At 43.5% G+C, this 15043-nt stretch overlaps 1 protein-coding gene across 3 annotated transcripts in view; it reads right to left on the bottom strand.

Moving 5' to 3' along the window:
- SLC25A13 (solute carrier family 25 member 13) overlaps window positions 1-12888 on the bottom strand; it is a 100738-nt gene extending 87850 nt beyond the window's left edge. The window contains exons 1-2 of one of the 3 annotated variants that reach the window (XM_064444575.1): window positions 12807-12836; window positions 10461-10546 (exon numbers count right to left, since the gene is read on the bottom strand). Coding sequence is in view for 2 of the 3 variants with exons in the window: in XM_064444573.1 (XP_064300643.1) it covers window positions 8056-8088 (33 nt within the window). In the remaining variant the exon portion in view is untranslated. Of the gene's footprint in view, window positions 1-8055; window positions 8104-10460; window positions 10547-12806 lie in introns of those variants that run through there. The other 2 variants (XM_064444574.1, XM_064444573.1) reach the window with 2 other exon arrangements.
- Between the last annotated feature and the right edge of the window lie 2155 nt (window positions 12889-15043).

The raw sequence follows: 15043 nt of genomic DNA, 5'->3' as shown, positions 1-15043 counted from the left end.
AACAAACAGCCTGCTGTTAGCTCAGTAATACTAATTTTCTGATCTCTTTTCTTCTGTCCTAAAATCAGACCTATGTATCAGGTCATGCAATGGATGGATGTGACAGGAAAGTCACGTAACAAAGGACAGATGATAATACTCAACTGCTACTGCAGAATACACCTTTCAATTAAGTTCTTTAAGCAGGGAGCCTCCCACCCTGCTACTGATACAGGGCAACATCTTAGTCTCTCTCCTGCAGCGAAACATCACACACCAGACCAGAGACTCAACTAAGAAGCTGTAGTGGGCACCTGGCGTAAAAGAACTGCAGAAAAAATGCAAAGCAACATCACAAACATGCAAAAGTAGGAAGAAGCATTAAGGCAGGAGATCTCATTTCTCAGTGTAGGAAACCATGCGTGTACACGTTTGAACACAGACCTCCAAACCTGAGTTGCACGCACAGATGTAGGATCTTTGCGTCATGATCCTGCTGATGGCCTTTTATGTTTTGGAGATGTTACCTGAATTTTGATTAACACCTATCAGTCTTTGATGAAAGACTTAGTCAGATGCCACTCAAGCTACTCCAACACTGACTAATTTCTCTAATTTTTCCTTAAAAAACTGTTCTAGTTTACTGCTTTACTTAGATGAAGTGGGGACATTTGCTACCTTCCCAGAATTAAATATCCATTGACTGAGGCAAAAACCCAAAACCCCAAATAAATTATAGTTCTATTGCCTGAGAGAGTTCAGAGAAGCTGGGATAAGAAACAGCAACTTAAATATGAAGACAATTAGAATTTCCCTCTCCTACTGGCTGGATGATTGGCATTTGGCTCAGGATCACCCTTGTGAAAGCATCCTCCCCTGCTGACTAAGTGCACTTTTAGGCAGTATGCAAACACTATCAGGAAGAAGGTAGAAAAATGTGTGCCCTTCTATGACACCATGTTCTGAAATCTACGGATGTTTTTTCCAGTACACAATGTCAGAAAGAAAAACAAAGAACAAAAAGTCCTAGTTGTTGTTCTCTCCTCATCTTGCAAAGCCAGCACTAAAAAAAGACTCCAACCTGCCAAGGAACCTTCTTTGAACCTTCCATTTTCTGGTAAGTTTAAACTTATATTCTCAGACAGAAATGAAGCTCAGCTCCAGGAAAGAACATTTTTAAACCTTCAGTGAATAAAGATCAGGTAGTATTCACCTACAGAAACTGAAATATGTGAAAAGATAAATACAAAATTGTGCATGAAACTGGAAAAATCTGTGGTCAATGGTATTTTATACAACAATCCAAATTCCAGTAAATCAATTTCAATTACAAAGGAAGTAGCAACAAGATTACAGTGTCACAAATGGAGAGAGAAAAAGAATACTCTCTGTTGGGGAAATAACAAATGGAATTCAAATACATCAAATCACTGTTCTCACCCTTTTCCTAAAGTTTTCAGTTTAAAAAAAATTTGTTCAACTCTATCAGAAATATTCAGGCTGTGATCCCCTACGCTTCTCACCCTGTGCAGTTCCACAACTGCTCAGAAATGTTATGTTTTACATTTGCTCAACAGCTGTTTAGCTCAACAGCCAAGGATTTAATACTCCAGAACACTAATTACATAAAGGCATCTGAAGGAGAAGGGAAAAACAAGGCAGCTTCTATTAACCAATTTAAAAGGTTGGCTAATAACTATGGTCATCTAGCTACACAACACCTTCTTCAGTATTACAGCTTTGGAATTAAGGTTGCTCTTTGCAATTCTTCAATTGCCCTAATTATCAAGGACATAAAAATCATAGTTGTAAAAAGCACATGTATTACTATTCTGATAGGTCCCCATAATTGCAAAAACAGCCTTTAAAAGCCTTGAGATTTTTATACTGATGAGAATTTTTTTAAAAAAATAGACTCTAAGAGTTTGAGGGTATATTATCTTCACCTGGGATTGATTTATGGTGGGACCTGAAGACTGGAAAAAATTAAAGACTACATGCTAATACCCTTCAAGTAAAACTATTTTTTTTAATATTTCTGTTTTGAACAGAAGACATAATCAAGTTCCAGCTATGTTATTTGCAGCTAATCTCAGTATAACCTAACGATAGTTCTACAGGTAACTACAACTCTAGGATTATCATTGCTGGTTTACCAAAACTTAGACCTTAGCATGTCAACTTAATTCTGTATTCTGGCAGCTTTTAGTAAATAAGATATACTGGTCAAAAAGTATTTAGTGTGCTTTGAAAAGGTCAGTTTCTAAGAGACTCTTCTTCAATTTACAACATATTAACATTTGTCTCCCTGATCAGTCTGTTCTGGTGTCAGACATTCCTGTCCCAGAGAGAGGTGCTGGAGCAGTACATTCATTATCTGCTTTCTGTGAAGCACCGTACTTTACAAAAAAAAGGCAATCCTAAATGTCTGAATAAAGAGACATGTCTGTGTGTTTCTCTCCACATTACATGAAATTTAATTGATCTAGCACTATGAGATAAGATGCAGCATTAACATCTTTTTTTCACTATTGCACCTATTTTTAATAAAGAGAAGTAGTAATTCAAACAGTGCTAATACGGCTGGGAAGGCCTCACCTATCATAAGGACAGTTTGCAGAGCAAGAATTAACAGTTTAAAGAGCAGTTATCTGTCCTATTCATTGCAATCACAGCCACCTAAAATTTTAACAGTAAGAATGTCAAAAATGTGGAAAGACTAGGGAGACAAGACAGGCTCATGTGAAAATCAGCACCATCAACTCAAAACAAGAGGCTATCTGGACACTAGTTGACTAAGAGCTTGGTTGAGAACCAAAATTGTTTCACCTTCTCAGCTTCCCCAGCAAACACTGTGGTGTAACTATGCCCTACCCAAAACCAAATGAAGCTCTAACTGATGGCAAGCCCCAGATCCTCCAAAAAGCCTACATATAAATTCAGTAAACTCAAGTGATGGTGCTCGAGAAGGAACACAAACTGTCAGGCATAAGAAAGGCTGCTGTGGAGACTAAAACACTCTCTACCCCACAGACAGGAGGTGTGGAAAGTAAAGAAAATGTGTCACTTAATGGAAACATATTTTAGAATAACTAAAGCAATTGCAAGTAGCAGTGGCACTATTTACTACAATACACTCAGATCAGATAAGTTTTCCAAATATGATATCTGGGTTAAAAAAACCCACAATAATGACTCCCATAAAAGGTCCCAGGTGCCTGTTCGCTCTGGGGGTATATAAACCTCCCTTCAGCTCTGGTCCAAAGCCTTTGAGATTCAATCTCCTGCTGAAGAGCTGAGCAAAGCACCAACATTAATTTTGTTGGCATGGGCTGGCTGGTAGGGAGCAAGATTGAGGTGATGTGGAGGTAATAGTCATAAAGGCAACAGTAACCTGAAACAGAAATGCATGAAACCTCTCTGTAGCTAGGTTTTTCATTTTGACCTTTATACATTCTAATATGGATAATTCATAAAATGCTATAGTGCTAAACAATTAGTATGTATCTAATAATTCAAAAACTATCAAGCTAAGAACAAAAGCGTAAGGATTACTGCATCACATGCAAGGTTCCATCATCTTCACCACTAAGGTCACTTGTCTTTACTCTCCCACATTTCTAAAGGGAGGAAAAAGCCTCAGAGAGTAAGGATTTCACTAGCTGCCTGACTCCTACATGCTAAGACTGCCGTCACCTTCTGTATGCGGTGTTGAGCTAGAACTGGTCAGCACTGTTAGAAAAACATGTTGGGGCCAGCTAGGCTAATCAAGGCAAGTACAACCATGAACTTGCCTAAAACAACAGGCAGTTATTCCTTCTATATCAAAGTCAGTTCACATTTGAATACATAAATAAGTCAATCAGAGACACACCTTTTAAAAAACAAAAACAATACTAAACCTTTTGCAAGGGCAGTCTGGTTTTTTACTTCTGCTTCCACGGAAAATTCACAACACAGTTTTCCTTTCAAAAATGGTCCTATCAGTCAGTTAATGGGCCATATAGAGAAAATCAGACAAAAGACTTTCCAAGAATTTAGCATAATTATTTAAGAGAAAAAAGGTGATGAAGTTTTCTCGGTGTTTCAGTTCCATTTTTTACTTTCCCTCTTCTGAACAGTTAAACTGACTGTTGCCTACTGGCATTTAAATAACTAGCTCATACATTTGCTGACCAATTAGACCTATGACTATCTCATAGTCATATCTCATGACTATGCAAAACTTACAGTTACAGCCCCATGGCTACGTTCTTGCACCATGCCTCGTATGTTTAGGGAAAAAGCCCTAGCACCTCTATGGTTATCCCACCATGATGGGTTGACAATGAATGAACTGCCTGATCCACAAAACACACCGCAGACCTAATTTTGGTACAGTGCAATCCCTTCTCATTTCTCTGATGAGCAGAGGAAAATGCAGAAATATTCATAAATGCAAGGCAGTAAATAGTCCTATGGTTGTAATACAAGAGAACCCTTCACAGGTTTCCAGTTTAAGGTATTTCTATGCTCAGCGTCACATTAGAGCATGCCATCCACATAACTCTTTATGCTATTTTGCTGTCAACTATATTAGGAAACTGCTCTCACTTAAAGCAAACACAACCAATTAAAAAGGAAAAAAAAGAGCTGGGCTAATTTTGCCAAGTCAGTTACCCACTGTAATTCACCCCGGCACCATTACATTACCCTTGCATTACTATTGAACATTTAGTGATATTCAAGTTGAATCACAGCTTCAGGGTTACCACTGAATTAAAAACACAGCGACCTCATGGTTCAGGAAAGAAACAGGTACCTCTCCACACCAACCCAACCAACAGAACAGCTATGAGAGTTCAGCCTTGGCATCAGAGCAGAGAGACAATCAGTCCAGTATCAGGAAGGCAAAAAAGTCAAAGAACCAGTCCCAGAGGCCTGATCCAGCCTAGTCTAGGACTCCAAAATTGAACCAATAACGTCCTAAAACTATGGAAGTAGTGATGATAGTAAGATTTGAAAATTATTTTTAAAAGGTTTGGCTGGGCATATGTCTGCCAATCTCAGTGCTCTCCTTGCAAATAAAACAAGTGTTTGTGTGTCTGCAAACTCCACTTTGCTTGGCCTCTGAGGGTCAGATCCATTAGCACGCTCCACTACCTCAGTCACAGCATGATGCAACAAACAGTCCATCTACGAGCAAAAAGGCGCATGCCATTTAAGATTTTTAGGATTCCAGAAGTTCCACCAAGGTGCACATCCAGAACTGCCGCAGACCTTGCTGAGCATGTACAGACATTTCAGAAACGCTGACCAAGCCTCGCCGCTCCAGCCCAGCAACCATGTGTGCAACACATCTAATGTGCATTGGCAGAACTGTATTAAGCATCCAGCAGAGCAACCCTCTGAAACCATGGCAGGTGGAGGTACCATTCATGCAAAATGCACAAACTCCCCTGGCAACAGAGAATCCAAACCTCCCCCCTCCCAGCTGGGTGCCCTAATTGATATCAACTGCATTGGGTTCTGGCCCACTCCCCTGTCCCCCAGGGTCCCTGCCTGAAATAGAGTTGCAAGCCTTGCTGTTTGAAGATCCTTCTGGGAGATCCCTATCTTTTTATTTCCCACTAGCTGACTTAGATGTTCCATAGTCAGCATGCTGGCTGTTGTGATACCTGTTCCTGGACACCTCAGATACGTTTCCTAATTCTACTTCCAAAGCCAAGTGGATAAAATTTAGGCATGGAGACATTGATCTAGAGAACACCAAAAAGTCTTCTTAACCTAAATTCCAGGCTCTAGTTTTCACATGGCCAAGAGTAAGCCAGTGAGTAAGGCAGATCTTCAAGATGACCCCAAGAGTGAGCTTACTGGTGAGCACAGAAACAGTTCTTGCAGGCTGCCTAGGCATGCACAACATCAGAAGCATATGAATCTGGCAGCTGAAGTTAAGCACCTCACAAGTACCCAACAGGAGGAATTTGATCATGCTTGCGACAAGCTCTATTTCTTCTGTTTCTTCTCTAAATGTACATAGTTTGGCGTACATGTATGCACTTCACTCTCTCTCAAATGTTTATTTTTTTCCATCTTTAGAGAAGAAGAAAAATACTGACAACCCACTCCTTATGAGCAATTTCATCCTTTAACACACTGGGTTTTGTGCTGGCCAAGTAACATTTTTGGTAAAGAATATAATTGCAATTGCACGTTTCTAAGGTATTGTAAATAACATGAAATTATTTTAAGATGTTATGAAAAATGCATTTGCAGTGTTCCTTTAAGTGTTTTAACAAAGCTTCAGTTGAAATTGCTTTATTCCAAAGCAATCGATGATAGAGTATTTTTACAAGGACCTCTTTATCTCCCTGCAAATGACTGAGACACAGATACTTTCCAGAAAGAGAATGCACCAGAAAACATGCAACTTTATGCTGTACTAGCCATCGTTACCTAGCACCATAAAACATCAGCTGCTCTGTTTCTGAAGACTGTGCTGTAGCTGAAGCAAAACAGCATGATTAGCAGAGTCACAATAGTGCCCGAGGCCTTATGCAAGCTGAGGTTTGCCACCATACAAACATACAGGCTCTATTCAGCATGGTCAAGCCATTCTACAGCCAAAGCAGCAGCAACTCCACAGATGAAAAGCAAAAATTAAGCAACACATTCATGCCATCTTCCAGGAAATACGGTATCACATACCTCCTTGTCATACTCCTTGGACAACATAGATAAATAAAATAGATATTGGCCTAAACAAGCTGGTCAGAAGACACATTGTTATCATTCAGGGCTGTAAGCTTGTCTACATTACAAGATCAGGAGGAATGCCTTTAACATGTCGTTTGAAACACACTTGGAAGAGCTTCTCTAACCTCCTGGGACACAAAGCTGCATGGAAAGAGGAATTCATTTGCCGATGTGATAAGATCCAGGTAACTTAAAAATACTTTTCAGTGGACATCACAACAGATGAGACGCACATGAGGATGTACACATAACTGTTGGGTCCAGTCACACTCTCCCAGAGCTATACATGAAGCGAGGTCCCCCGGCAATTCCTCTTACAGGCATACCATAGTGGAAGAGAGCAAGTGTCAAAAACTTGTTAAAACCACTGGCACTTGTCACATGTGATTCCATCAGTACCTCTAACCTATTAAAGACATAAATCAACCTCTTTCACCACCTCCTCTTACCCCCACCTTGCTCTGATAAAGAAAGCAGGGGAAAATAGTAGTACAAAGAAACAGATAAACTCAACTAAATCAAAAACTCTGGTGTAATAAAGCTCCTTTTCAGGGTAACTTGGCGTTCACTGTAGAAGAGAGTTGTACAGACTTTTTCCACAAGAGAGTTGTTCCATGAGTGGCTTGCCTGGGATTATTCTTGCCAGTGGGCCCTATAACTCACTGTGCACCTTGCGGGATCAGGACTCAAGCAGTTCCCTGAGGGTAAACGTCAAGAGCCAAGACTTGTGCAGTGAAAGAAACCAAATGAAACTAAACACATAAACAATGGCGGGGAGGACAGGGAAGGGAGTAAATGATTCACTTTCTCCTCTGTTTCAGTCACAGTGGTCATGCATGCTACTTTGTACTTAGAAAAGGTATGAAGTCATCAGCACTCAGACAATTCAGTGTCCCTTTATCAGGCAAATTCTGGTCCCTTAAGAAGACAAGTTGCAATAATAAGGCATAAGCAGCATAAATACACGTTTGTTCTGAGGGGGGAAAGTAGAAAGAAGAGTCTCATGACACATAAAGTATTTAAGAATTTACACACTTATGCACAGTTCCACAATGCAACTATACATTAGCAAGCATCACTGGACCTGTCCAGACTAGCCACAGGAGTTTCCATGTGGGTCTTACATGGTGCTGTTGCATCCAAAAAAATTACCATGGTGCAATTAAGTGTCATGACACTATTAAGCCTACAGTACGCAAACTCAGTGATGCCCTCTCTCCTTACTCACCAACCACTTTCCCCCCCACAATTTTGATCTCACTGAGTGGCTGGAGCCTGTCCATAAAGGACTCCACTCCTTTCACGGACACAGTAGCCCATCATGATGCTAAGATCCCTCACCTGTTCCTTTCTGAGGGCCCATCGAATCCACATGCAATGCAATGCAATTCTTCTCTACCATTTTGCTGGAGGAAGGGAAGAATGGCATCAATGAGGGCAAAAAGAGTGAACTCATTTGTTCCCAGGCACATCCCACCCTACTGCTAGGCACAGGGGAGAGGAGCATGGGAGAAGGAGCTGAACCAAGAGGCATGATGGAGCTGGATGATGCGCAAAGGAACACACTGGGAATGCACGACAGCAAAATAACCAACGTGGCATGGTTGCACCAGCATCTAATAGTTTCAGCATTGTCTGGAATCACATTCACTTAGAACTGCATTGCCATGGTGTGTGTATTTCAGCCATTAATTATCCAGACCTCATTAATTCACATCGCCCAGTGCAGGCATTGGATCATTTCTGCACACAAAAAGGCACACAGAGTGAGGGCCAGCGGCATCAATCCTTCACAGAACTCCAATTAATTCAGCCAAGGTGATGCATCTGGCCGGACTGGGATGTTCAGTGGGAAATGTCTGACTGTATTAACACCAAGACACACAAGGAGCCTGTGAAGGGTACTAACTGTTTTTGATATGACAAGGTCTAGGATTTGAAAGGTAAATATGGCAGTAACCGGAGAGAACATGTAACTCCACTGATACAGCTTCCATAGTAAACAGTTCCAGAAAAACACAAGCAGAAAGAGAATAAAAAATTGTTAAATACAGCAAAACTGCATACCAAATTTTCTTTACCTTGCATTAGAAACTACTTACATGACAGTATTTGGGAAAAGTCAGCAACAAATCTCTTTGTGTTACCTTACTGATATATTTTCTGACAGCTAGGCACTTGTTCTTCAAAAGACTTAGGCATGCACTTAAAATTAAGCATGCAAATAGTCCCAGCAGGTACTGATGTAAGGTTCATGCCTTCGCTTGAACAGTCACTTTTACAACTAGCTTTTTTAGCACGTGGTATTTGTGTTCACTTTGTTCATAAGACAGTAATTGTTAAATAACTTAGACATTCTAGGTAATGGAGGCAACCAGTATGTGCCCAATGGATAGAAGTTCACACGTGCATCAAGAAACAGTTACATTAGAAAAAGAGAGATATACCACAGTATTTAAGAATCATCTCCTAGATCAGTACTGTGCAGTTCAATTCAAGTATCAAAATTTATTCACATGCTATCCATAGCAGAGATGAAGTTTAATGGGGTAAAAGTGCTTCCATGCTAAGCCCACAGTTTTTACACAGCTTCTAAGCTTTAATTTATCTACTGAAATTCTTCACATTTGGAATTTTCTTTAACGCAATTTTTAACATTTGAGTTAGTGGTTATGAAAGAGAAAGTGTAAAAATACTACATGTATTAGCTTCCATTACAAATATCAGTTTCTGACCTTGTGTTGAACCAACAAAGTAACACAGGGGCAAAGGCAAAATCAGCTATGGAGAGAGGTCTCATTGAGAAGTGCCTTAGAACTTCCCACTGAAAGTAAGTTTATATTTTACCAAGCACTAGGACTTCAAAAAGATAGCAAGTCACATTTTGCACATGCATGACACAACAGCTATGCCCAGAACTGCGTAGCAGTATCTGGGCCAAGGGCAGCTCACATTCACTCAACAGGCACAGTTAATTTTGCTGTAAAATACACACAGGGTGAACGGCAAGGGGCATTAGCTAGACTACGTAACTTCTCTTTAGAAGTACCTGGCTAAAGGGCAGAAAAAACATTGTGATTGCATTGTTAAACACTCAAAATGAAGAAATAAAGCATGACACGCTATATAAAATGTCGTTATTGCTCTGTACATGCGTTACCATAAAGACTTTCCACATAGCCTGTTTTCTGTGCAATTCAGAAAAAGAAGCCAGTACCTACAATGGTAATGATTTAGTTACTAATGGGGTAAAAATCTACTGGAACATCTCACCTGCAGTTTTTACAGGCTGTTTGTGCAAATATAATTTACAGTGCAGTTTTTACAAAATGCTTTTAGAAAACATTTTCAAAGATTTGGAGAAGACACTGATGTGCAATATACATTGTTTAAAACGTTGTATAGATTGTAAGACACGGAGTAACATACAAAGAAGACAATTAAATGGCACTGTAACAGTCTTTAAAGATTCCATCCATAAGAGCTTTGCCTATTTCTTGATACCTGAGTGCTTAACTATGCAGCCTTAACAGTATCCCATTTGGCTTTTCCTTTTGACAGACTGAATTCCTGGAGTCTGCTTAAACTGTCAACATCTGAAATCTTGCAAGCAAAAAGCAATTACATTCAATCCCAAAGACTCATACGCCTAAAAGGTTGTAATTAAAAAATTAAAGGAAGCGGTCATGCAGGATACTGGCAAGGAAAAGGTACTGAAGGGATTTTAGAAAAATTATTTGACTCACCAGTCCATTGTTTGGCTGAGGTGAAAAAGGCAAACATTACTGAGATGCATCAGTGAGGAAGTTAGAAGACAAATCAAGGCCCGTGCCTGCAAGCACATGTGAATAACTTCAGGCCCAGAAGCTCTTTGCGTGGCAAAGTTATTCATATGTGTGTTTGCAGAACCTGAGCTCAGACATTACCATTAAGAGTACAAAACACATTTTGCCACTGACTTCAATAAAAATAGAAATTCATCTGTGTTTAACAGCAACTATTTTACCTCAGGAAAATAAAAACCCTTGAAGTCTCACAAGGTGACTTAATAATTAATCCATTCTAGCAGCTCCCAGCTCTACTTTTTTTTTTTTTAAAAAATGTAAGTTTCAAAACACATTAAAGCCTGCAGAAGCTATGTGAAGGCTGTAAACCCTGCAGTATAAAGTGCTGCATCTCTGTCTTGCAATGCACCAAGGATGCTTATGACACTAGTGACAAGCCATTGTTCTTTTTATCAGGTACCTCTCTGCCAAGCTTGACGTAATCAGAAGCATACTACATTCAATTCAGTTTCTCTTTGAGTGTTGAGTCTTTTCAAGGTCTGCTTGGAAAGGTTTTGTTTATCTGAACTGTGTAATAAGCCAAGCCAAAAGAAAAAGGACCACATGCAAATATGCAGCATGGAGCTCACATGTCTACCAGATTAGACAAAGAAATTATGCACTATTTTTTTAAGTGTATGTGAGTAGTACAGATTCAAATGCATTGCAGATTAAGAACTGCTGCTTGGAGAGGAAAGGTAAGTAGATGGTTCATATATTCAGTAAGCAGAAGACTCCTAAGCCTTTGAACACCAAGAGTTTGGTAAGACGTAACTGATGTGCTGTGTATGGATCAACGGGCAATCAGAAAAGTCAGCTAAGATTTAGAAATAATGAACAAAAGATTTGGGGATGACTCTTTCATATATCCCAGCAGAGGACTTGTATGTTACCCAATCCATTAAAACCGCATAGGTTTCACATAACCTAAGTTCTTAGTGAGGAAAAAGTTGACAGAAGCAGCTCCGTCAAGGACTCACTGAAATAAAAGAGTGTACAACTCTACCCAGGCTGAGCACATGTGCTGCTTTGCGTTCTTTGGGAAAGTTTTGTTTTCAGATATTTTCTCAATACAAGTTTCATCACCAACTTCAAAAAAAGCAGGATGTGGCCCAATTTTTTTTAAAGTTTCAGCATCCAAAAAAAGAAACTTAATGAAAGCCTACTAGTAAGTTTTGAAACACCATGACTACATATAAATTTATCTGCCATTAGAAGTGGAATACCTATTTGTATATGGCCTTGATCCAGCTAACAGCTTTTTTTTTTCTGGGATGGAAGTGTGTTATTAAACACCTGATAAAAGTATTTCAATTCATTTATCCTTCTGAAACAGCAGAAAAGCCTAACTAATGGGCATCAAGCTGACAGGAGAGCACAGAGATGTGAAACCGGCTGGAAATGATAATCGAAAGTGAAAACAGAAGGCAAAAACAGGTACACGGAGAAAATGGGAGAAAAGGCAAAAAGGGGCTGTCATGCTAAGGCCTGCGAGTGGGGCAGGGCCAAGCTAGTGCCCGCTCAGGGCACGGTGAGCCCGACAAGGTCCTGCCCTGCCAGCTGCCGTCCCGAGCACCCTCCGCATTTTCTCGCCGAAAATACGTGTGTATTTATGTCCGAAAATACGATGCACGTATGTGCACTTCTATGCATCCATATACCGTGCGTGTGTGGCGGGTGCTCACTGAGGCACAGCCGGGCCTAACGGCGCTCGGCGGAGCGGCGGCCCGGCCGGGGCGCGGGCGGCCAGCGGGGCGGGCGCGGGCCGCAGCGGCAGGCCGGCCGGCCGCACCGGTGAGGGCCGCAACCGAGCGGCGGCGGCGGGACGGCGGGACGTGCCGCCTCCCACCGCCCCGGCCGGCCGCAGCGGGAGGCGGCCGCGCAGTGTCAGCCAGATCTGATGATGCATTACAAGCAGTGAGCGGGCCCGCTCCCCGCGGCTGGCAGGTGGGGATCCCCGCCGCGCCGCCTCTGCCGAACCCCACCGGGGGGGGGGGGGGGCCGCGGGCACTCGGCGGCCCCGCACCCCACCCACCCCCGCCGCCTCCTCTTCCTCCCCCGGGGCCGGCGGCGAGGGGCCGTGATGAGGAGGAGAAGGAGGAGGCGCCACCCGCCGAGTTTTGCCAAGGACAGGACAGGCCCGAGGTCAAACCCGGCAGCCGCCCGCCTCCCGCCGCGGCCCCTTCCCCGCCGCCACCGGCTGCGCTGGCGCGCGCCGGGAACCCGCCGCCCGCGCCGCCTCCCCGCCCGCCGCCGGCGGTGACTTACCTTGGCAGCCATGCTGTGCCCGGCGCGGCCACCCCTTCCCTTCCCGTCCCTTCCCTTCCTCCCCTCCCCTCCCCTCCCTTCCGACCGCGGCAGGCGGCTTCCCCGCCTGCGCACCAGCCCGCCAGCGCCGGCCGTCACTGCTCTCCCAGCCGCGGACGGGGCGCTCGGCGCCGCCAGCCCATTGGCTGCACCCCGGCCCGGCGGCAGCCCGCCTCAGCGCCCGGCATGGCACGGCATGGCCCGGCGGCAGCCCGCCTCAGCGTACGGCACGGCACGGCACGGCCTGGCACGGCCTGGCACAGCCCGGCCCGGCACGGCCCGGCGGCAGCCCGCCTCAGCGCCCGGCACGGCACGGCCAGGCCCCATCCGGCGGGGGACCGCGGGGTTCGCGCTCAGAGAGGCGGGGCGGCGGGAGATGCGGCCTCTGGCACCGGCGGGCCGGGGGACTCTCGGGGCGGGCACCCCTTTCCCCCTCTGAGGCGGCCAGTTTACCTCAGGTTTTCTCCTCAGTTTTGCGGCTGATGGCCTGGCAGCCTCCGAGTCGCCTCAGAGGGACTGCGGGCCCCGAGTCACCGATCAGTGACTCGAGCTGTTAGCCTGAGGAAATGAGTCCGCCTTGTTCAGGGGGCACCAGGACAAGCAGCAGAAGGATGCCAAACACATTCACAGCAGCCATGCTGCCTCTCTCAGCAAACCCTGCTCTCCTGCCCAGAGCTGTTTTCTTCCCTGCGAGTCAGACTGCTGTTCGAGGAATGTTTCATCCAGTTTCTTGTATCCCAAGGCTTCATTCTGGGATGTCCCAAGAATAAGCCATACTTTCGACCAAATTGTCTTAATGCCATTTTAGTTCCTAATTCAGCATGAACATGACACGTAAGCAGCCCCACTAGAGTCCACAGCTGTACCCATGAAGACCACAAGTATGACATGCTTGGCCTCACAGACAGTTTGCAGACCGTCTACAGACAGCCTGTCTGGCCGTGTTTGGCAGCGTACCATTTGGGATGCAGGCCCGCAGTTGCGACCAGGGCAATCGCCAGCCCTGTAGGTGCCCGCTCTGGCTGGCCTCCGGGCTTCTGGCTCCTGGGTGGGGTTTTAGGCTGGCCTGAGGTTGGTAGTGCAGCCAGGGAACTTGTCACATGCATGTAGCTAAAGGTTGCTTATAAGAGTAGCTCGGGGGTGAGGTTTTGGATTTGTAATTGGGTATCGAGTTAGTCATAGCTTTGGGGTGGATCTTCCAGCACTTTCCCTAACACGAGTTTCGTAAAGATAGTAAAAAGGCAGAAGATCTCAAAGCCAGATTTATTACAATATAAACCAGAACAATTAAGTAATTAATTGTCTTTATTTGTCTTAGAGGGAGACAGTAGAGAAATGAAACGGATTTATAAACGCATCTGCCCTTTTCCACTCTGTATCTTTGCAGGATGGCTCCTTTTATGTTTGTTTTCAGTCCAGTGAATTAATGACTTTCTGGTTTTCAGCAAATTACATACAGCCTCCTCTGTGTCCCTCAGAAGTTTCTTCCACCACCTGTGAGGCCTGGCAGCATATCTACCTCCTTTGCTTCTCAGCAGTCTTCCAGCCTCTGCCTCTTGTAAAACCCTCCCACTTGAGGGATTCTCTTCCTTTTCTACCTGCCCTGCATCCGTGTGCCCACTGCATGTGCCCAGCTGTTCTGTGAGACAGCACAGCCTTTCTCTTCTTGCTGAATCTCCCTGACCAAGAAAACAGCAGTTAGAGCAAAGCAGACTTGGAGCCTTCCTCCAGCCACACTTTTTCAAATGACCACAAAAACCAGATTATGCAGTGCTTATCTGCAAACAACTAGATAAGTAAATACAATCATCTTGTCATAAATGAATAGATAACAGCAGTCCATTTATAAACAACAAAAAACAATCTCAGATTATTTTAATAATACCACTAAGAAGAGAAAAATTAGAAAGAGAAAATAGCATAACAATAGCCTTAGAATATACAGAAGCCAGGATATCTAGATGTGAGTCTGAAAGGCTGTCCTATTGAGCTTTATTTTTGTGAAAACAGGCTCCAATGGGATTTTTTTTTCCATATTAAGACTGCTAAGAAAATTGCTACAGTTGTCACGTTATACTGCCACATGATCTTGAGCCAATTGCCAAGGAAAAGCACAAGCAAAAAACCTGCCTATGTTTCAGGTAGACTGGTGGTGAAATTCAGAGAGGTAAATATAAAAGGATGACCCTGGAAAGCCT

Source organism: Phalacrocorax carbo, chromosome 2 (genome assembly GCF_963921805.1).
Source record: "Phalacrocorax carbo chromosome 2, bPhaCar2.1, whole genome shotgun sequence".
NCBI lineage: Eukaryota > Metazoa > Chordata > Aves > Suliformes > Phalacrocoracidae > Phalacrocorax > Phalacrocorax carbo.
The sequence above is the reverse complement of the archived record's forward strand: the minus strand, read 5'-3'. Positions and strand labels throughout refer to the sequence as shown.